General features: G+C 37.1%; 1 protein-coding gene across 1 annotated transcript; it reads right to left on the bottom strand.

Moving 5' to 3' along the window:
* Positions 1-3,316: 3,316 nt before the first annotated feature.
* FSHB (follicle stimulating hormone subunit beta) lies at positions 3,317-6,364 on the bottom strand. Its single transcript, XM_072338701.1, has 2 exons — positions 6,206-6,364; positions 3,317-5,707 (listed from the first exon to the last, which is right to left on the bottom strand). The coding sequence occupies exons 1-2, from the start codon at positions 6,362-6,364 to the stop codon at positions 5,471-5,473; spliced, it is 396 nt and encodes a 131-aa protein (XP_072194802.1). The 3' UTR covers positions 3,317-5,470.
* Positions 6,365-21,306: the final 14,942 nt, after the last annotated feature.

Below are 21,306 nucleotides of genomic sequence, written 5' to 3'. Positions count from 1 at the left end.
GTTTTTCTTCATTATCATAGAATTTTGACTAGGAATTTCTACAGCATTCACAAAAGTAAGGTGTGCCAATATTGCATGATGAGAGAAAGGGACAATGAAAGCTAATGCTACACCAGAATGAAACTTTAAATACATAAAGCAAGAAGAAAACAGGATTTTTAAAATTCTTCAAATAATTTTCTATAAGCTACTGGATGGTACTGCAATACCTTATGTCTTGAATGTTACATGAAAGAAGGCCAATGGTTAATGATCATAAAGCTGAGCTGGTTAATTCTGTCTCCTCCCCACCTACGCATATTAATACGCTGACATTTGATTTCTTGAAAGTTATGTCTTTTCTTTAACCCTGCTGTTTTGTTTGCTTTATTTCCCAGACTGCAACCTTGTGAGCTGCTGTAATGTCTACCAGTATAAGTCATATTGAAAGACCAAGGCTTTGACAGCTTATGTTAATAACATAAATTGAAGAGAAACATGAGATACACTGAAAAAAAATTATAGATCCAAATGCTTGAGTGAAGGGAAACTACTAATCTCAAGGCTACCATCTCCAAATGAATTTTTCAGATTAACTGCTCAATTCTTTTTTCTTCTTTTCTCTCTTTTTATTTATCTATTTATGTATGTATTTATTTTCATCCATGCTGTTAGATACTTGTATTTTTAATGAAAATAAAGTGTGTGGCTTAGAATTTTTTGTGCTTAAAAAGCAGAATGTTCTTGTTGAGGTGTGAGGATGAAGGAGGAATATGGCATAGTAATCCCCTCTCAATTGTCTTTCCTCTTCCCATTCAAATAGCCTAAGTGCAGCCTCAACCACTCATGTACAAGCCCAAATTCTAACATTTCTGTTTTTCAGCTGTTGTTTGGACTTGGCTCTCTCTCAGATTAGATTTGTTGAAGAATTTGTGGATGTCTAATAAGTTCTTGTGCTTCGGTTGGGTTAATACCAGGTGATAACATTTACTTATTTACTTCTGGCAAGAAATATTGTGAGTTCCACTATGTGCTCGAATTATAAAGACAAGTGACTGTTTGTTTCAAACTAGGACAATTTACAGAATTTAGGCTGGGAATAACAGTGGGGTGATACTGCTATGCTGGTACTTTACTAGCTGTGAGGAACCTGTATTTTTTTGACTCAGTAAAATCAGAGCAGTTGAGATTAAATGGTCTTTTCAATTAGTAGGACTATGAATACTGCCGCTGCACTTTGTGTTCCCATCTCGTCTGCAGATGTACAACAGGCACAGACACTTGTAAGATCAAGGTCAAACTGTCTGCATTATAAATAATAGAAAATATTAATTCACTCATAGATGCGGAGGCAGAGATGAATAATCTTCATACGCAGTTTATCTGTGCATCTGAGTATTTGAAGGACTCAATTAATTGCAACACAAGGAATCCTACATCATGTCCTTCTCAAAGGTCTTTAAGGAACAGCTCAGTGCTGTGTACTGTGTGCTCTCTGTGTTCATTGAGGGGTTGTAGGTGATAGTTTTCCAGGTTTCCTACTTTCATGGTGATGCAAGAAAGGAGATAATTTTATGTAACTGAGAGTAAGTAAGTAGTATAAGGATGAAGAAAAGTTATTCAATTTTAAGTTTTACTACCCCACATTGCGAGATTTCTCTAAAAAGTTAGGTTCTGTAAGTTGGTTGCTAAAATCTGACATATTGGAAGGTCTTTTTTGCAGGGCCTGCTTTTAAATGTAGAATTAATGTGAGATTTTTTAACAGCTCTATTGAAGCTGAAAACTGTTTATCTGTTGATTTCACTGGAAAGGGTTAGGCCCATAGTGAGTACTTTTGAGAATCACTTGAATCTATTAGGAATGTGTGTCTAAAAGCTTTCCTGCCAATTTGTTACTTAGTAGTATATCAAACTTAGACTTGTACTTTGATATAGAGTTGCTGTCTGTTCATCACAATAGAACTAGGCAAAGGTTATATAGAACTAACTACTTCTTAAATATATATCTTAAATAGTAATACAAATCTACTTTGAACCTCAAACTGCACTATTTTGACTGCATTTGTTATAGTTTTAGTACTGTGATTCTGATTAGATTCCTTTGCAAAATGAAAATCATGGAATGGCCTGGATTGAAATCCAGCCTGGCCTTGAATGACTCCTGGGATGGGGTATCCACAACATCCTTGGGCAACCTGTTGCAGTGCGTCACCACCCTCTGGGTGAAGAACTTCTTCCTAATATGCAACCTAAACCTCCCCTGTCTTAGTTACCCTTGTCCTATCACTATCCACCTTCATAAACAGCCATTGCTCCTCCTGTTTATATGCTCCCTTCAAGTACTCAAGTACTTCCTCATAGGAGAGGTGCTCCAGCCCTCTGATGATCTTAGTGGCCTTCCTCCTCTTCCCCCACTTTGTATAAACTCCTGGGGTTGCCCTGACCCAAGTGCAGCACCTTGCACTTGGCCCTACTGAACCTCATTAGGTTTTCATTCCATGGTTTTCAGCCATCTCTTTCAGAACCCTAGAATGGATATTGTCTGACCCTGTCGACTTGTACATGTTCAGTTTCATGAAGAGGACTCGGTCTTGTTCCACTGTTACAGTGGGACAGAAACTGTTCCCCATGCCTTCACCTAGGCACTCATGGTCCTGACACACATGGGAAGCCTGACCACCCGTGAAGACTCTTGCAAAGCACTCACTGAGCACCTCAGCTTTTTCTGTGTCTGAGCAGGCCAGCTCCCCATGACCGTTCATCAGAGGGAGAACACTCTCCTTGGCCTGTCTCCTCCTATGTACCTGTAGAACCCCTTCTTGTTACCTTTCACATCCCTCACCAAGTTCAGCTCCAGTTGCGCCTTGGCTTTCCTAATCCTATCTCTACACACATGGACAACAGCCCTGTATTCCTTCCAGGCTGCACAACCCTGCTTCCACTTCCTGTGCATTTCCTTCTTTTCCCTCAAGAAGTGTATTTGTCTGATGAAGGAAGATCTGCATAATTTTTATTTTCTTATGTAAGTTATTTTGTGCAATATGTGGACACAGCTCTGGAGAAGTTATAATCCTGATTGTTTAAGTAAAATATTGATAATAACCTTTATTCCAATTCACAGTTCTAGTGTGTTAAAGCTGCTTAATATTTCAGCATGACATCACTGAACTGGCCTAAAATATATCATCTATTTGATGCGACTTGGCTATATACTTAGTTAATGTCAGTACATCCTATATGAACATATTAGTTGCATGAAAATAATGAGGATGGTGATCAGATGTGATTTAAGCATGATGAAGCAGAGAGAGAGAGACTACATTTTTTTTTTTTTTTTAATCTGGCTTATTAACAAAGATATACATTATACAATTACAATACAATTATTTTTATTTTTCCAAAATGTACAACAGATAGTACAGATGCTTACAGATGTATTTTGAAAACACACACTTTTCCTACTTTTTGCTGTAAGCCACTCTATTTCAGAATTCCCTCATCCAGAATTGAATAATTCCCAATGAGAACAACATACTTGGATTTAACTGAAAGCCAGCTCTTGTTTAAAATTGAAATGACAGGCAATTTCATTTACCCGTTACTTTACCACATTTAAAATTTCACTAGACCAAAGTCAATGTCCACGATGATACATCTTATAAATACAATTAAGAACACTAATATCTTACAGTAAAAAAAAGTTACAAATGAAATAAATTAAAATATCCATACAAAGAGCGATCCAGAGTAACAGACAAATAAACATCTCTGTAAGGATCTCAAAAGCAGTCATGACAGCTGGTCAAGTAATACAAAAGTAGTATTGGGAAGTACCTCAAGAGGTGGACTTCCACAGTCCCTGCATCATGGCAAGTTATCATTGCTGCTGTCATTCCCAACAGGCCAACAGTCTTAAAGTTCTTGTTCTTTCTGTCACTACTGCACAGATACCCCTCTATCTTCTTTCCTTCCCCCACCTCCTCAACAATTTATTTCAGTGGCTGTCTTTTTCTTTTAGGAGGTCTGCTAATGACGTTCATTGTTCTGTTCACTATGAGCATGGCAAACTGACCTTCTTTTTGCAGTAGTCTTCAAGCATGTAAAAGGTTCCACTTTTTTTTTCCCTCAGATCTTTCCACCCCTAAGAAAAGCAGCTACACCTTAAAAAAACAAAAACCCAACCCTTTTCCTATTAAGATGTGTTATATAGGCCTTCATTGTTATTTCTGTTCTTTGGACTTTCTCCAGGTGCTCAGTGCCTTGAAGCTCAGTGTCCGAAACTGGTAATAACATCTTGGTTGAGGCCCTCAGAAGGTTGAACATAATAGTGGAAGTAGGTTGTATCTTGTTGGCTCTACCCTATACATTTCAGGTTTTCCATAGTAGTATGGTATTGTTAACTGATTCCCTGCTTGTATAACCTCCAAGTCTTCTGTGCAAAACTGCTGCTGAGCCAGTTGCTCTCCATTGTGTATTTGTGTAGATGACTGTGTCGGTAGATTTCATTCTGTAGTTTTCAGACCAGAGATAATTTTCCATTCTGATTCAGTCCCATTCTGTCCCATTCATTTTGCTCACTGCAGAATTAGGTTGCTGCAGAGTTGTATAAACTTCTGTTCTCAGAGGCACTACTGCAGACTACTTGCAAGCTATGTTCTGACTCCAGATTTGCCCTGCCAGGGTCAGGTTTCTCTAGATTTATCCCTAAATCATTTGTGAGCCTTCTTCTCTATTAAAATAATTCTTATTCTTATGTTGCATCATGAGAGGAAATCCAGTGTTTCAGATTTGTGGCAGTATTTCACAATTTTTTGAGGTTGACAGCTCAGCACTTCAAGCAGTGAGTTAGCCAAGCATGAACTGGATAGACTTCGTACCATTTGTTATTGTGGCACTGAGCCAGAGCTAACAAGCCTTAATGAGAAAGCAGAAGAGTTTGGTCATTTTCAACATTCGAACGTAGGTTTTTGGCTCTTAAATAAACATGCTGTTACTGTTTACAGAGCATAATGTCTGCATGAAATATTTTGCTTAAGAAAGTCAGAATCTCGGCTAAGAGAGTCTAACTAGAATTTAGACAGTAAGGGCATGGATGTTGTGTGTAATTAAAACCGGTGCTGCAAGGCTTTTTAAAATAAGTGAATTCTGAGGAGAGATGGAAATGAGGGCATAGTAAAGTCAGGAATGTTGTAAAAGCGTAGAATAGTATGGAATAAGGTAAGTGAACTAAGCTGTGGAAATAAAGAAACATAAAGAATGAAGATGGAATAAAGGAGAGGGGTCAAGGCAGAATCTGCCTTCCGTACACCCATGAAAATGACTTTAAGGAAAATGATGGAAAAATAGAGAATGCCTGAAGAGAAGTTTAATCAGTAGCTCTCCATTTTGGCCTTAAAAATTTTTGTTTCAAGCCTGGTAGTTTCTCAGTAGCCTTGTCTATTCGGCCTGTTCAATACCCTTATCTGCTTAGGAGTGCCACATCAAATACCCTTCATTGATTGCTTCCATTGTGACTGAAGGAGCAGTAGGATGGCCCCAGTCCCCTCACGGTGCAGTCAGTGCTATCGGTGTCACAGGTCTCACAGTGGCACTCTGTAGCTACTGGGTATGAGTAAAAAGATTCAGGATGGTCACCGCAGCCAGGGATCTTCACTGTTTCATACACAACCTCTTTGAAGGTACATATTTGCTGTACAGATGAGACCGGTGGATATTTGTATACTGGATCCTGAAAAATATGAGAAAGAAATAGTTATTTTGAAATTCGTTAAGGAGAAGAAAGCCAAATTTTCATAAAGTAGTTAAAAGATCTGATGTAAAACCTATTAAAAACAGTGGGGAAAATCCCACTGAGAGCAAAAGTATTTGACTCTGTGGATCTATAGATTTCTTCTTTCAGGAGAACTGGTCGATGGTTTCATTTTTCAAACTGAACTGAAAGCAGAGATCCAGCTTATCACACTTTCAGCTCTAGTTATACAGTATGACTGTAATGCATGCAGCCAAATAAGGATCCAAATTTAGCTAGCATGTCTTCACCCTTCCCTTTAGAGTTCACATTGTCTGTGTACCTACTTTCTTATCAAACAACACAGCAGTTATTCAACCCTTCCTTTCACAAGGCTCATATTGCTCATGTCTTCGTTATAAACTGAAGAAACAGTTTGTTCATATGTCACTTGAACATTTAATTATGGTGCCTGAATTTTAAGCTCAAGATTCTCACCCTTGTGAAGCAGTATCCTGAGCACCACGTGGCATTCACTGTAATGCACATTTCACATTCTTCTCTTTCCACTGCTATAGTAATGTTGGTGAGTTCACAGCTATAGCAACAGATTGCTTTCCAGCAGAATAACAGCACATAACAGTTAAGTGTCTTCATCCTGTGCACAAAGCAGAAAGTGTATCTTTACTGTCAAAATATATGATTATTTTCTACAGGATCTATTAATAGAAGCAGAGACAAATTAAATCTTCACATTACAGTCAAGTGTTTCTGTAATAGCAAACTTTCAGAAACAGCTCTGATCGGTGAAAGCAGAGGGTAAAGTCATTAAGTAGATCTGACTGTCTATTTATTGATTTTCCTAAGCAACTGAAATTGTATATCAGCAATCTTTACAGAATAATAGCAGCTGAGAAACATAGCACTTTCAATGAAATACTTTATCTAAGTTTCTGTATAGAGAATGTGTCCTGTCCTTTAGGAGAAAGAAAAAGAAACAAGGGTAAAAAAAGAGCAAAGGGTAACCTGATTTTTAAAAGAAATTCATTGCATACAGTGTTTGCAGTTTGAAAAAAGAATTTGCAGATCAAGATCTGATGAAAACTCACCTGTATTCTTGTAGAATACTGTGCTTTCCTGGTAATAGCTGTAGTGAGAAGAAAGCCTCAAGCTTATCTTTTTATACTAAATCATGTGTAACGTATACCCTGAGGATTTGCTGTGTGTTAATGGAGCAAGCATTAGCTTGGTACTTGGTGAAAGGGGATTAGTGTTCAGTCAGACAGTGAGATCATGTCTTGTTAAGAGGAGAAAAAAAAAAGAACCAAAACAGATTTAGGAAGTGATGGTGAAGGTTACTGTCACAATGTCATTTTATAAGTTTCCCTGGATTTTATTCACTGGCATTTAGAAATAGCTGAGCTATTCTACAATTTGGAAATAGATTGAGAGCTCTATTTTTGTAAAAGTTTTCTTTTCCAGGTGTTTTAACTGTGTTTTACATCAAACCAATATATTGGAGCTCAAGCTGGCCCTCTGGTAATTCATGGCAGAGACATTGCCAGAGTATTTCTTGGTTAACAAAAATGTACCTGTTTTTTTTCGGTGTACCAGACTTAACTGGTTCAGAATTAGGTTTGAGAGGCTTTACTCAGTGGGCTACATCAATAGTCCGTGAAGGCCAGTATTCTGAGTTTTGTTAAACCATGAACGACCCAATTTTCTTTACCATCTAAAATACCTCTGTGGCTCATCAAAGTTCAGATTTCTATCCCAATATGTGCAGTCTTTGTTCTTTGAAGGTACACGGCCATTTTATTTTATTGCTTTTAATTTTGCTAAGGGATAGTTGTATTGTCAAGAGAGACTATAAAAATGATATAATTAAATACCAGATCTCTATCTTCAGCCAGCGATCTCAAATATTCTCATGTTACAGGGAAACTGGTAACAGGGAAACTTTCCACTTGGCAGCCATGTAACTTAACTTGAATGCTCTCCCTAGTTTGGGATTGCAATAAGATTTTCTGTGAGAAGTGTTGCCTGTTCGCTGCCCTTTTCCTGCTTTCCCAAGCGAGTGATGTGCGTCTCTTTACCAGAATAATGACAGAGAAATACCTTTGTGGAGCCTCACATACAATATCTTCTGGGGAGAATGACTCACAGGAACACTGTATTTACTACCACCTGCCCAGAACAGCCAGTCTTGCTTTGTTATGACTGTTCTATTATGGTCAGTCTGACTTTTACTGAAATCCATTCAGAGTAGAAAACTAAGCAAGGACAGACCTTTAAAAACATTTCATCAAGAAAAGAAATTCTCATCCGCTTATTAGTAGTCTTGCAGAGACGATGCTTTTCAGAATGGCTTTTTCAAGTGAACTGTTTAAGTTTCTCATGCCTTCCTGCAGTCTGGCCACCCGTTCCAGTTTCTACCCTTAATTTGTTAATGAATATCCTGTCACACCCAAACTAGAAGGTGGTCTGCAGTTGTTCCCTAGACATACTCTGTAATAATAGTTCTATTTAAATCAAAACACTGTCCAATTAAATGTAGAAGGAAGTCATGAAAGTTGAAACCTACGTCTTTGCTAATAGCAAACTGTGATGGTTGGTTAGCAGTCTTTTGTTTAGAATCAATATAGTCATGCTTCTCAGGAAGGACTCTCAATAATTTCAGAGATGCCAGCCTAGAGCTGATTAAAATTAATTACATCCCTATGGAGGATTTGGCCTTTTCTAAGTACTAATTTGTGCAAATTAAATAAAACCAAATAAACTATATTTGAAGAGGGCAACACAGAGAATATTTAATCTCTCATTTGTAATGATCTGCTTCTTGAACTGAGGAAGACATACACATTTACTAAAGCCTGTTTCATAAGCAAAGTACAAACTTAGTCCCTGCCACACTGTCTTCTTGCTCCTCCAAGTTAATTCATTCTGTCTCACCCAGACTCTTCAGTTGTGACCAAATGTATTACAGAAATCAAGAAATCATTCTTACTAAAAGCAGAGTAAAGCCAAACAACCAACATTCTTCTAGAGCATTGCTTTAGCAATGTAAGTGATGGGACTCCTTGGTAATGCAGGGAGAGTTTAACAGGGAGGGCTTTGCATAACCTTTCCTCTGAAGGATTCATGAAGCCACATTGTAAATACAAAACAAACTCTTGTAACAGGAAGATTCCATTGTGTCACTTATTAGTAAGCATTTGTTTCTGTAGTCATCGATTCTAAGGTTGATTAACCAGCCATGAATTCCTTGTTTAAGCCTGTGAATATGTGCTTTTTAGGTGAGTGTGAAATTAGAAATTAAGATCAGTTCATTTGCAGTCCATCATTTGAGGAGTGGTAATTTGATGAGCAGCTGTTACTTAAGGAGTTTCAATTTTGCTTCCGTATCTGTTTTGAAAGATGAGTTGTTTCTCGAGTTGGGCAAGATGCTATGTTTAAATATTTTTGTTCATCAGACAGTGGGTAGTCCTGGAGATTGAGACTCTCCACATTTCTTAAAAGTCATAGCAGGCATCACATTCACATGGCTATTTTAATGCCTTTGTAGCATCTCAGGGAAATAAAAGGCTTCTCTTCATTGCTATTTAAAGAAAAAATACTTCAAATGATTCCCTTGGACTGTTTTCTGTAGTAACCTTGCAAGCTGTTGTCACCTGTGCAGTACTTGCTTTGCTATTTCTAACCACTCCAACCAGAAGTGATGTGATACCTTCTGCTATTGTTTTCTATTTCGTTTATTTATTTACTTATTTGCAAAAGCATCTAATATAGAACTGAGAATGTTGTGGTTTTTATATTCCTTACACCAGTGAAATTCCTTTCTTCAAGAAAGGTGGTGGTAATACTAGCAATTTTGTTGCTGGAGGTTTTAAAACTGCCTTGCTTTAAAGAATGTGAATTATATCTTTCAGAAAGCTTCAGCTTCTGTGAAAGTGCTATTGGTAAATGTGGGTTTGTGTGCTGCTTATTCACTATGGGTGATCTGAATCTGTCCTGTCAAAATTTGCCGTTTTTTCCAGCAGCAAAACAAATTCGACTTCTAATATATATATATTAGAAGCCAAATTCATAAATATATAGATATATTTAAGTGCCAAGGGACCTTGGGTTTCAATTTGTGAGATTCATTGTAATAGTTACATGTTTTAGGTCTTGTCAAGTAAATACATTAATGGGGAATTGTAATACTATTTTTTTATGTGAAAGCTATTTCTTATTGAAAATGTGCCTCAAGGCATTTTTAAAGATGCTTAAAACTGTGGAGTAACTGAATATCCAGAAGATATTAAGATATTAAGAGCTGGTTCTTTAAGTTTGGACATGTGTGTTTCAATGCCAGCAAGTCTTTTGCATGAAGTTTCTTCTGCATGTGGTTACTCTTAACTGAGTACTCTCCCTTTTCTTGTGTCTGTCCAAATCTCTGTGCAGGTGCAAATTCAGTCTACCCGATGTATTTAAAGCAAAAGACCTTTTTGCTGCTTCCCAGTGATTCACTAATTAATATCCTTGAAGTACACAGATTCCTGAAGCACAGATTGAGAAGCAATTTGCAGTCTCTGTGGAGTTGATATTTCACAGTACAGCAGCACAAAGATGTATTTCACTGTTACGTAAGTTGACTGTAGTATTTTATTCCCCTACTGTTGTTGCTTACTACTGGTGGGAGATGACTTCTCTCATTACATTGCCCATCAAGGTACCTTTGGAGTTTATTTTAATTCTTCTTAAAGTCGATGGGGAGAATGTTGTAGGGTTTAGTAGTAATTGCATTAGGTAGTTAGTCACTATTGTTCTGCTGTATTGTTTAATTACTCAGCACTGATGATACAGAATTGTTGAGTAGCTTGTATCTACCAAGCACATAGCTGGATAGTTGACACATCATGAACTATTGAGTTATTTATTAAAGAAGAATTGCAATATTCACTCATACACAAACATTTTATTTCACCTTCAGGAACATAAACAAAATGGCAAAATGCATTGACTTGTGTCAAATCAAGTCTGCAGTGCAGACTTGTGCAGCTTTTGAGATACCAGTTTCCACTGCTTGAAGCAAAGGCTGTTGGTCTTTTTCTTGAATACCCACATGAACTGGTAGTCTTTCTAAGTCATGTAAAAATCCTCTTGCAGTTGACAGCAACAGGAGCTAATCCTTCTGTACTGTGTTTAATATACACAGAACAGTACAAAGTACAACGCAGGTGTTTATGTTGCTGCCATCCAGTTATTTTTTCACATAGTTTTGTCTCATTTTATACCATGTTTCTGAGTATGTAACAGCTGCACTTTTATGTGAGACCTTGGCTTTGTGTATAAGATCCTCTGATAACTCCAGCGGGATCTGTTAGTAAATGTGTTGATCCTGCTGAATGAGGTTTAAAAATGGTGTATTAGTTACAAATGCTATTTTTCTTTCCTTTTTTCTTTCTATTTTTCTTTTTTTTTTCCCCTGACAGGCTCAGCCTCTTTGCATTCTTTCATGTTCAACATCTCAATTTGTTTCAGAGTATTTTATTTTTTAATAAAAAGATCTTTTAGATCTTGTGTGCATGTATAAAAGTAGCAGTTTTGATCACAGAATCATAGAATTTATGTGTAGCTGTCCTGAAGCAATACTGTCTTATATTCAGCTTTCTGAGTCAGAGTGGTATTTATTTTTATTTTTCTGCTCAAAAACTGTTTTCATGGGCTTGACAAAGTAGATTAGTCATATGAGAAAAGAGCTGAAAAGACAGGGGAGAGACCAGATGGATGATACTTTTCTGAGTGAGTATATGTGCCACTAATACATAGCCAGCAAGGCTTTCATTTTTATTATGGAAGCAGTTTCTGGGTCTGTATGGATTTGTTGTCAAGCTGTTGATAGCTAAATAGAAGAACTGTTTCTCCTATGGTGTAAGTTGAAGAAATCAGAAACAGGAGCATGAGGCTTTATCTAATATGATTTGTTATCGGTTGATCTCATGCAGAGCACACAGAGATGTGCAGATCTGTAACACTCTAGTTGAGGTTATGCCTGTGTTTGCCTGTAAAGAAGGGGCCATGCTAAGTGTTACCATCTCCCGCACCAAGCAGTAGAGAGCCCTCTGGATTTATTTGTGAATCATGAATTGTTATTATTATTTGGGGTGAATGGAAGCAAAACTCTCTGAATTACCCAGCTGCTTTGGCTCAGCTTGCTGAGAGGCATACCTGGCAGTTTATGAGCTAGGAGGCTTCTTGGTTTTCTTTCTTGCTAGTGTGCATAACAAATAAACATTAAAAAAATATATATGTTTAAGCAGAAAGCATACATTTCTTCATTGCCTTCTTTGACAGGACTGCACCTTAGTTACAAAAGGACAACAGCACCTGCTGATTGTTTTAAAACTAGATGGCTAGGATATACAGTAAGGCTTATTTGAATCCTGCCAATTTTGTGCACTGATAGCATACTAAAGTTTATGCAGAATGATTCAGGACACTGGATTATTGAGAAAAAACTCTTTCTATTTGAGTTGCTAAATAAAGTCTTAGGCTTAGGTTGGAGATGTCTGGCCCACATTCGTCTTGCAGATGCAGAAATTTTTAGGTCAAGTTATTTATGAAAAGTAGGTCGAAGAGTCAAGGAGAATGTATAGAACCATTGCTACCTTCAGCTGTGAATTTTACTTCCTATCTGACCAAGTGTCTGTAAAGTGTTAGCTCCTTTTAAGGGTTCTTGGCATACTGGTTTTATTTATTATTTTTAAAGGATTTTTTCTCAGCAATCTTATAATATTTTTGTTTTAGAGCATGGATCCATTATTGCTTAGAATATAGGGTGATGACACTGCTGTGTGAGCTGCAGAAATACCTATTTAACTGACTCAGGAGGATTTTCATTGAGTTTGTTTGTAATCAACATTACAGACTGCAGATTTGCAAAGGAATTTTGCAAAGCTGTACAACAGGAAGCAATATCCCAGATCTCTAATGAGGAAACAAATGTTTATTACAGAAAAGGCTTTAGAGGTGTTAGTCCAGTGTATAGCCCAAATAAGCAAATATTACTTGTTGGGTTGTATTAGCAGAATGATGAAATAGAAAACAAGGTTCTGTAGCAGGCTAAATTCCTAAAGAAAGCTGGCAGGTATGTTTACATTGTTCATCTTTATGTACTGTTCAATCAGGCAAAGAAGGTTAACAAGATCAGCATTTTCTCAGCGAAGGATGCTGCTCTTTCTTCCCATTCTGCCTTTGTTTGTTTGTTTTTTTTGTTGTGTTCATACTGTCTTCTCCCTTACCATGTTATAGGAATAACACTGTTCTTACACAGAATTAGTCCTAGGTGTAAACAAAGCAGGCTGTGAAGCAGCTTCCTAGGAAGGGGAAAAGAACTGCGGCTTTGTTGGCTTCTCTGCCTTTAACAAAGCTGAAAGTGTGTCTGAGAGGTGAGAATCAAGGTTCATTCATCTGATGGAAGAAACAATTATCTGGCTCATCCCCTCAGATATCTTCTTGGCTTTAGTCAGGCCAATAACTTAGGATTTCTGTTGTTTGGGGCTTTTTTCCTTTTTTTTCTTTTTCCTTGCAGGAGCAATTAGATTCCACTTCTGAGTTCCAACAATCCCATGTTGCTCATTTCTAGTGGATCTGGCCTGGCACTACAATGTGGTCGTAATACAGCAGAAACAATTGCATCTGTAGTTTTCTAACAATCAATTAAAAAAAGAGAGAATAAAAGAAAGAAAAAAATAACATTAGTGATATCTTGAGCCATTAAATTATTAAAAACCACAGTGTGATAGGCAGAAAATTGCCTTAATTTAATTTTGTATTGCCCACTGAGGGCTGAACATGCACTGGAGAGCAAAACACAGACAACATATTTATTCAGACATGTAAAGATTTAAAAAGCTTTTTTTAAGGTACATTATTTTAGGTATCATATAGTTAGCCTTCTGGATTTGAGGTTTCTTCCTCTAATGGTCATTGGGAGTAGAGTAGAGAGAGCACAAAGCAGTAGACGTAGTATGTCATGTCATCATCCTTTCATGCCTTCTCCAGTCTACAGATGAATCCAAGAAATATTGTTTCTGAGAAGCAGCTGGAAGATAAACATAGGAAGATAGTGTAGGGGATGCATATTATAGTGACCAGAAGTAGCTAGGAAGGTCTAAAAGATAGAAGGGACCTTTCATGTCACATAGTTTAAAGCATGAGCTGCACCAAGCTATGGTGGCGTGTATTTAGAGTATTTGATAAATAGTCTTGATTTCACATGATGTCAGAAGGTGGGAAGCTTTCTCAGGCCAGAAAAGTAATGCTGCTTGACTACTGGAACTTCTAAACAGAGTCTTGGTCAGAGCAGCATCAGAAGATACTGCCTGTAATTCACTTTAGGATCCTGGAGTCCCTCTTTTCTTGCTAAGAACCATAGAAACAACTTAAGTCTCTTGTTAGGAACTTAGGACCCTTTTCTCTTACCTCTGTGGCAGGTGTCAGGCAATGAAGTCACGCTTGCAGGCAGCTCTGTGTGGAACTGGAGCAGTGTGGGATGCCAGTCATCAAGCAGGGCCAGTTGAATGAACCAACCTGTAAAACAGACGTTCTTAAGTGTGATTAATATTATCTTTAAATTGGCTACCTATCGTCACTGATCACCTTTTACAATGTTGATCTATGTTGTGTCTGCTTCAGCACAGTAATAACCAGCTGTTTGAAACGGAATAGTCTAAATGCTGCCTGTTTGGCTTTGTAGGAATAGAAAAGTCACCGAGCAGAAATCCTCTGTAATCTCTGTAGTAATGCCTGAAGAAGAAACAGTCTTACTCAATTGCTTCATTAATTATATGAATGGGCAAGATCACAGTCGCTGATAAATGAAAAGCTTTTTGTGCTTGTTGTAGTGCCATCTTGTGGTCTTTGAGTGAATGTTCATACACTTCTAAAAGTTCAAAGCTAAAGTACATCGTATTCTACAGCATCGCAGCAAGCAGAGCTAAATGATAGTGTTTAGAACTTAAAGAACTCTTTAAGGCTTCTGGCCCTTGGCCAGACTCCTGCCATGTTCAGTCCTTTCTTTATCAGGTAAAACCTCTGGGCAAAAAGAAGTTCTGGAACTCTCACTAAGGAGCCTGAGGAGTGATAACACAATAGTCTTTAAGTGCAGTGACGTTAATTACTTCAGGCCATTTTGCTTGGCCCTGTGTATGAAAGACATATAGAACTGCGCTCAGGAAAAAAATACTTTCTCTTTACTTTCTCTCTAGGCAGTGTAACATTAAATGTAATCATTCCTGCTGTTATCTTAAACTCAGAATTTCTCTCAAAATGAAAAGGGGAAGTGCAGTCCTCCTGCTGCTTATGTGCCTTGCTTGGAAAAAAGTCTGCAGGAAAGTGTATGAACTGGTTCTCTCCATCGTTTTGCAGTGTTTTGCTATAACTTCTCCTTTTTTAATGCATACTGAAGATTAGCAGTCAGTTTTAGAAAAATATGTATTTGTATTCATGTTATCTTTGAATACTAATTCCTATATGAATGGCTTTTTCATAAAGATGCTTCAGAAAGAGCCTGACAGTTTTTTATCTATAAAATTCTGTCATGACTGTAAATATTATGAATCGCACAGCTCCAGAAAGAGGTTTTTGTTTAACATTTCACTTTCCTTAGTTAGGAGACATAAAATGCCCACAGTAGGAGATGAGAAGGCAGAGCACTGAAAGGGACTTCTGCTGTATAGTATATTCCTAACTAACCTGGAAAGACTGTGCTGTGATAGTACCATATACACAGTCCTGGAAGAAGAGGTGAGAACTGCTGTTTTCATTGCAGTCCATTGATTGTCAGTGGGTAATTAAATAGGCTATTATTTTGGTAGCCTTATAAAATGCTTAAGTCTACAACTAACTGAGTTGAAAGAGTACAGAAGAGGCATGACAGTGAGCTTTGTGTCTCAGTTATTAAGCTGTTATTTTAAACCATTTTGAAAAACAAACAAACCAACAAACAACAGAAGGCTCAACATCTACTTTTGCAATCAGTGAAAATCCTGCCATATGTCCATTAACCCTTCACCCATTACAGACAACCTTGTTATGACCTCAGGTGAGATCACTGGCAGTAGCATGCTACCATTCTTCTATGAGTACACCAAGTTTCAAGGTGCTGATGAAATCAACTGGTTGGTTACCTTCTGCAGACTGTAAAAGAGCAACCTTTTTTAATGAATTCATTGACTAGCTAACCAAAGTGATTTTTGAAACATGCCATATCAATATTAACTAAAGCAAAAGTGGGATCAGGAAAGTTGAGGTTGTAACAATGGGGACTCATTGCTTTCAGTAAGGACTTGATATTAAAGCCATTGTATTTGGTTGTCTTTGAAAGCAGACATTTTAAGGCTGTGGAGCTGTCCTGCATATTCTCATGCATAATTTTCCTTCATACATGTGATAATGTGGATCCTAGAGCATCACATATAGTAGAGATGATCCAATGTTCATGAGACAGATAAGCTTGAAAAAAAATGCCAGCATCCTGTATTCTCGATTTCTGTTTCTGACTAGCAATGTCATCACCTGCTCCTACAATACTGGAGATTATTATAAGACTTGAATGACCTATTTAGCTGTTCTGAATTTGGAGTCATGGCTTTTTTCCTCCCTCATCAGATGAATTTCTTCCATCCCACCCCCTCTTAGCATAAAACAGAGGAAACGTGAAAGGTTGTTCACTTTTGTGAGAGACTGATCCCTGTGTGATTTGGGATCCCTTTATAAGAAAATTAAAGATGGATTTGTCATGGGTACTACGAAACTGAGAAAAGGAGGGGAAGGGAGTCCACGTGTTTTAGGCATATAAATAATTTTGTCTACCAGATATTCAGATACCAATCCAGTATCCCACTGAGATGAAAACAACTTTTAGAAAGGAACGGAATAAATATTAAATAAAATAATTACGTAAGAAATTATAAAAAGTTAAATACTGCCAGCTGGTAGCTAAGACCCACAGAATTTCAGAAGCATACATGCACCTTTGCCTGCAAATACGCTACTACACCTGCCTTCCAGTGCACCTATGCAATCCAGAATTTTAACATAATCACTGGACCACGCTGATGTCAGGCCAAATGTCCAAATATTTACAGATCTGACCTTTGCTTGATTTTCAAGGATCTCACTTCAGCTGTTTATTTAAAATGTAAGGCTCTTAGAGACACAGATGGGAAGATTTATGATGTGTAGAGACAATAAGTTGTGTCTAGCACAGTGGTGCAAAGCTGCTCCTGATACTTGGTGGTCCTAGGTCTGAAATAGGTCATTTCCCAGGAATTTGTTGCAATTATTTATACTGCATTTAATTTCAGAACAGGTAAAGAATTCTTTTTCGTTCTTAAAAAAAGAACATTCAGCTACTTGAATGCAGGTCCATTCTAGTTCAACAAATTTGTTTAGTTAAGGAATAATTGGATTCTGCCTTTCAAGTAAATTGTGTTGTAAAGAAATACAGTATGTGAGAATAAATGGCTAAGAGGTTTAAGTGATGAAGTTTATCATATCCTTTGCTCCACAATGAACTGTACTATACTACAGCTAAGAAGAGTTATTATCAGTAAAGCGAACCTATGCCTTTATTTACATGTTTTCTATTTTTAAGTATTTGTTAATATCTGTATGTGTGTGAGAAAAATATGATCTTTACTACACCTTAGAAATGTTTTGCCATATGCTAACCAAATGTTTCCATGTAAGGCAAAGTGTCAGTCTTCAACCTAGTTAAGAATGATCTCTCATATAACCAAGTTAGAGTTATATAGTAGATAGTTATAGTCAACAGTTAACAAGAAGATCTCCCATTTCCATAAAGAACAACTTTATTATTACTGCCTTTAGGCAGAAAATATTATGAAAGAACTCTATCGCATACTTTGAAACTGATCAAACTCAACACACACCTCACTCTGTAACAGTAAAAAAAATGACATGCGCAACTACTACTAGAAATGATCCTATAATTAGTATTTTAAATCTGGACTTATGTCCAGAACTTGGAGAATACAGTACATAACATCTGTATTAAAAAAAGCCCTGAAACAAATTGTATGGGAAACTGTTGATCACTGTCTGAACCTCTGATTGACCACCTGCATCAAGCACTGAGTCAGCCCTGGGAGCACAGGTGAAGGTAATTCAGCTGTGCTAACAAAGGGAATGGAGCTGGACTGCACCTCTCTTAGATCCCATTTAAGGGCTGACTGCCACTGAGGAAGGGTCTTTCTCTGGAGGTCGCTCTTTTGTGGATTTTTACTGTAAGCCTTCAACATCGGTGAGCATTTCTGTTTATTATTAATTAACTTTCCATCACGATAGCCTTTCTTAACCACACAATGTTTAATCTTTGTTTACTTATTGGTTGTACACAAATGTATACCAGTGAGTCTGAATTAAAAGTATGTTAGGATGTGTACTTATCAAGTGCTGAAATGGAAATTAACTTGATCTTGTAGAATCTAATTTTAACCTAAAAAGATTTTTCTTTCACTTTCATATTAATGCAATGTCTTTTCTTCTTTTCTCAAGATGGCCTAGAACTTTACAATTTGTCCTCAAATGACACAGAAAGGCAGGTTGCCCATCATTAATGGTTTTGATACAAAAACTAAATTACCAGGCATGGGCCATTTCAAACTGCTGCTGCAACCTCTTAATTATTTAGTAGTTGCTAAAGAACAAGGGCTTTACCAGAGCTCTGACACTTTGAAAAATTGATTTGGTTTTACCTGCAGGGTCAAGGATGCTTTTCTCTCAGAAAAAAACATATTAATGTAGGAAGAATCAATGAACATCTAATATTTCAATATTGAATATTTCAATAAAACTGGAATATTTTAACCCTCCCTTCCCCCCTGTAAATATATCTATATATATAAATTAGCATAGTGTAATTAAAGATATTTTGTCACCAAATTTTCCCCTATTGATATGTAAACACTAGCCCAGGGATCTGGAAGAGATCATGCAATGATGACGTACTGCAAAGTTAAATGTAAAAAGTCCTGTGATGTGTGTGCTTTCCATCCATGCATACTGATGTGAGACTTCAGGTCAGGTATGGATTATTCTCACAGTGCTTAGTGTGAGTTTTGATTGAAGTTTCTGCTTATGCAGAAATCTGTAATGTTTTTTACCAGCATACCATTCAGTTAAACATGAAGGCACTTAAGCAGTCTGAACCTGAGAAAAGTCTCAGACCTTTACTTTGCAAAGTAGATATAGCTGCTGTGGGGTATGTCTACAAGTATGGAGGGAAAAAGTAAGCAGCTGGCTTCCTACAAGAATGTCATTATTTGTTAACGAGTATAGTCCATTTTAAACCTATGCCCCTGTCAGTAAGTGCAGGAGAGAGAAAGACCCATATCCAAGTCATGCACAGTACTCCCCTTAGCTCTTCCTAGGGCAGTGTACATCATGTGCAACATGCTTCACTTGTATCTGTATGCTTAAAGACACAGCCAGCCCTGTGGTTACAAATGGAATGTTTTGTAAGATTAAAGGTTTATGACTGTTACTAAAAAGAGGGCAGGTTGGAGGCCTGAAGCACCGGATGAATATGGTACCGCCAGTTCAATTTTCATTTCATTTAATATAGTTCAGTTCTGGCTGTACTGACAATCTCTTTGACCTTGACTTGCTGCAAAAAGAAAATATTCATTATATGTAAACTTCAAGGTATTGAAGTTGAAGATAAATACACTGGTGAAAAATGTTTGTTTGATTTTTGTCAGATCTTTATTTTTTATTTTTAAATTATTTAACAGTGGCATATACAATGGGACTGCTCATATGCATGAAATTATTTAGATGCGTTGATTTTTCAAAGCCCTGTGTCCTCTGACATCATCTGAATATCTGAATTGGAGGTCACAATCAGATTCTTTGATTTAGAGGTTGAGATTCTGTGATTTACAGGTTGATTCTATTCTGATTTTTCTGTGAAGACAAAATAAAATGAAATGAGAGCTTTCTTTCAAAATTTAGCCCTATGGGTCATTTTTGATGGTAGCTGTGGAAATTCAAAATGTAGTTGTTTCATTAGAAGTTATCAGGAACTGTTAGGAGTTTCTGGTGTCACACAGTAATTCTTGAAAGCTATTATTGAAAGCAAGCCAATAGAAATAGAAAAAACATAGCATTAATGAGTCTTTACAGTTCTATTATTGACATTGGTTTTACACCATTTTTATATGAACTTTTCAAATCTTCATCACGTTTTAACTATTTCCACTGTCATCTCACTCTGCAATTACTAGTGACATCTTCTGAACCTTTTCAAAATATACAGCAGATTCAAAGCCAGACAATAATGTGGCATCACTCAGGAATGACAAAGTATGATCTTATAATTGTCCCGTGTGTTGATGATTTCAGTCCAACAGCACATGTAAATCATTCTTTCCTCGCAAAATGTCAGTTTTGACAGATTTTGTACATTGTTTCAGTAGAAAGATAAAAGAGTAAACTTGAATGAGAACTGTTTTGTATGCTTATTTCTGTTTCTTGAAGTTAAGCTTGTGGAATAAAAAACAGGTTAGACAGCAGAGGCTGGTGTGGCTCAAAATGTACCATATCGTCACCTACTGGGATATGCTGGAACAGGTTGCCCAGAGAGGTCGTGGATGCGCTGTCCCTGGAGGTGTTTAAACCTTAAGGCCAGGTTGGATGGGGCCCTGGGCAACCAGTTCTAGTACTTGATCTAGCAGCTGCAATCCTGCCCGTGGCAGGAGTGTTGGACCTTGATGCTCCCTTCCAACCCAAGCTATTCTATGATTCCATGAATACTTAGCAGTTTGTATTTATAGTACCTGTTTGATCCAATAAATCAGCAGGACATATAAAAAGCTATCACTTCCTTACTTGTCACTTCTTTCTGTGTTTTGTTAAGGAACAGTCTGAGGATAAATCAGATAAATGTTAAGTATTTTGGTATGTTGTTGAAGTTCTAAAAGAAAATAGCCAGAGCATAAGTGAAGTAATGAAGCAGATATTTAATTTACAGTTAATGAAATGTGCAGAAATAAATGGCACAAATGTTATGACCTAACTTGTAAATTGATTACTGCATACACAGCCTGAAGAATTCAGACCATCTGAATTTCATACTATGCGAGTGATCCTCACTACCTGTGTCTTATTTCTCAGTTACTTGACTAAGTATATGAGAAAAGATTTCTCTTGTAATTATTGATATGAATAAAGGTTTAGTGGTTTGTGGTAGCTACGGTGATGCGAGGATGGTTGGATTAGATAATTATGTAGGTCCTTTCCAACCTTGTGTTTCTATGATTCTATGTGATTCCATGAACAATACAAACAAGAAAAGTAAGCAAGCAGTTTCTATTTAAAAAGATTAAATGTGGTTTTTACTAAAGATTTGTCCCCGTTACCCACCTCTCTGCTGAAATTTTTAATCTTTTTTACATTGCTTTGTTGTGGAGTCTAATCAGTCTGAAGTTCATCTCAGGAGACAGATTCAAAAGCTTAAATTCTCTGTCTGTTACCAGTGGACTGAGTGTTAATCCAATAAGATTTCTGCTTCTTCCTACTGAAAGTAA

The sequence above is a fragment of the Excalfactoria chinensis genome, chromosome 5 (assembly GCF_039878825.1).
Source record: "Excalfactoria chinensis isolate bCotChi1 chromosome 5, bCotChi1.hap2, whole genome shotgun sequence".
Classification (NCBI taxonomy): domain Eukaryota; kingdom Metazoa; phylum Chordata; class Aves; order Galliformes; family Phasianidae; genus Excalfactoria; species Excalfactoria chinensis.
This window is presented reverse-complemented; position numbering and strand designations above follow the sequence as displayed.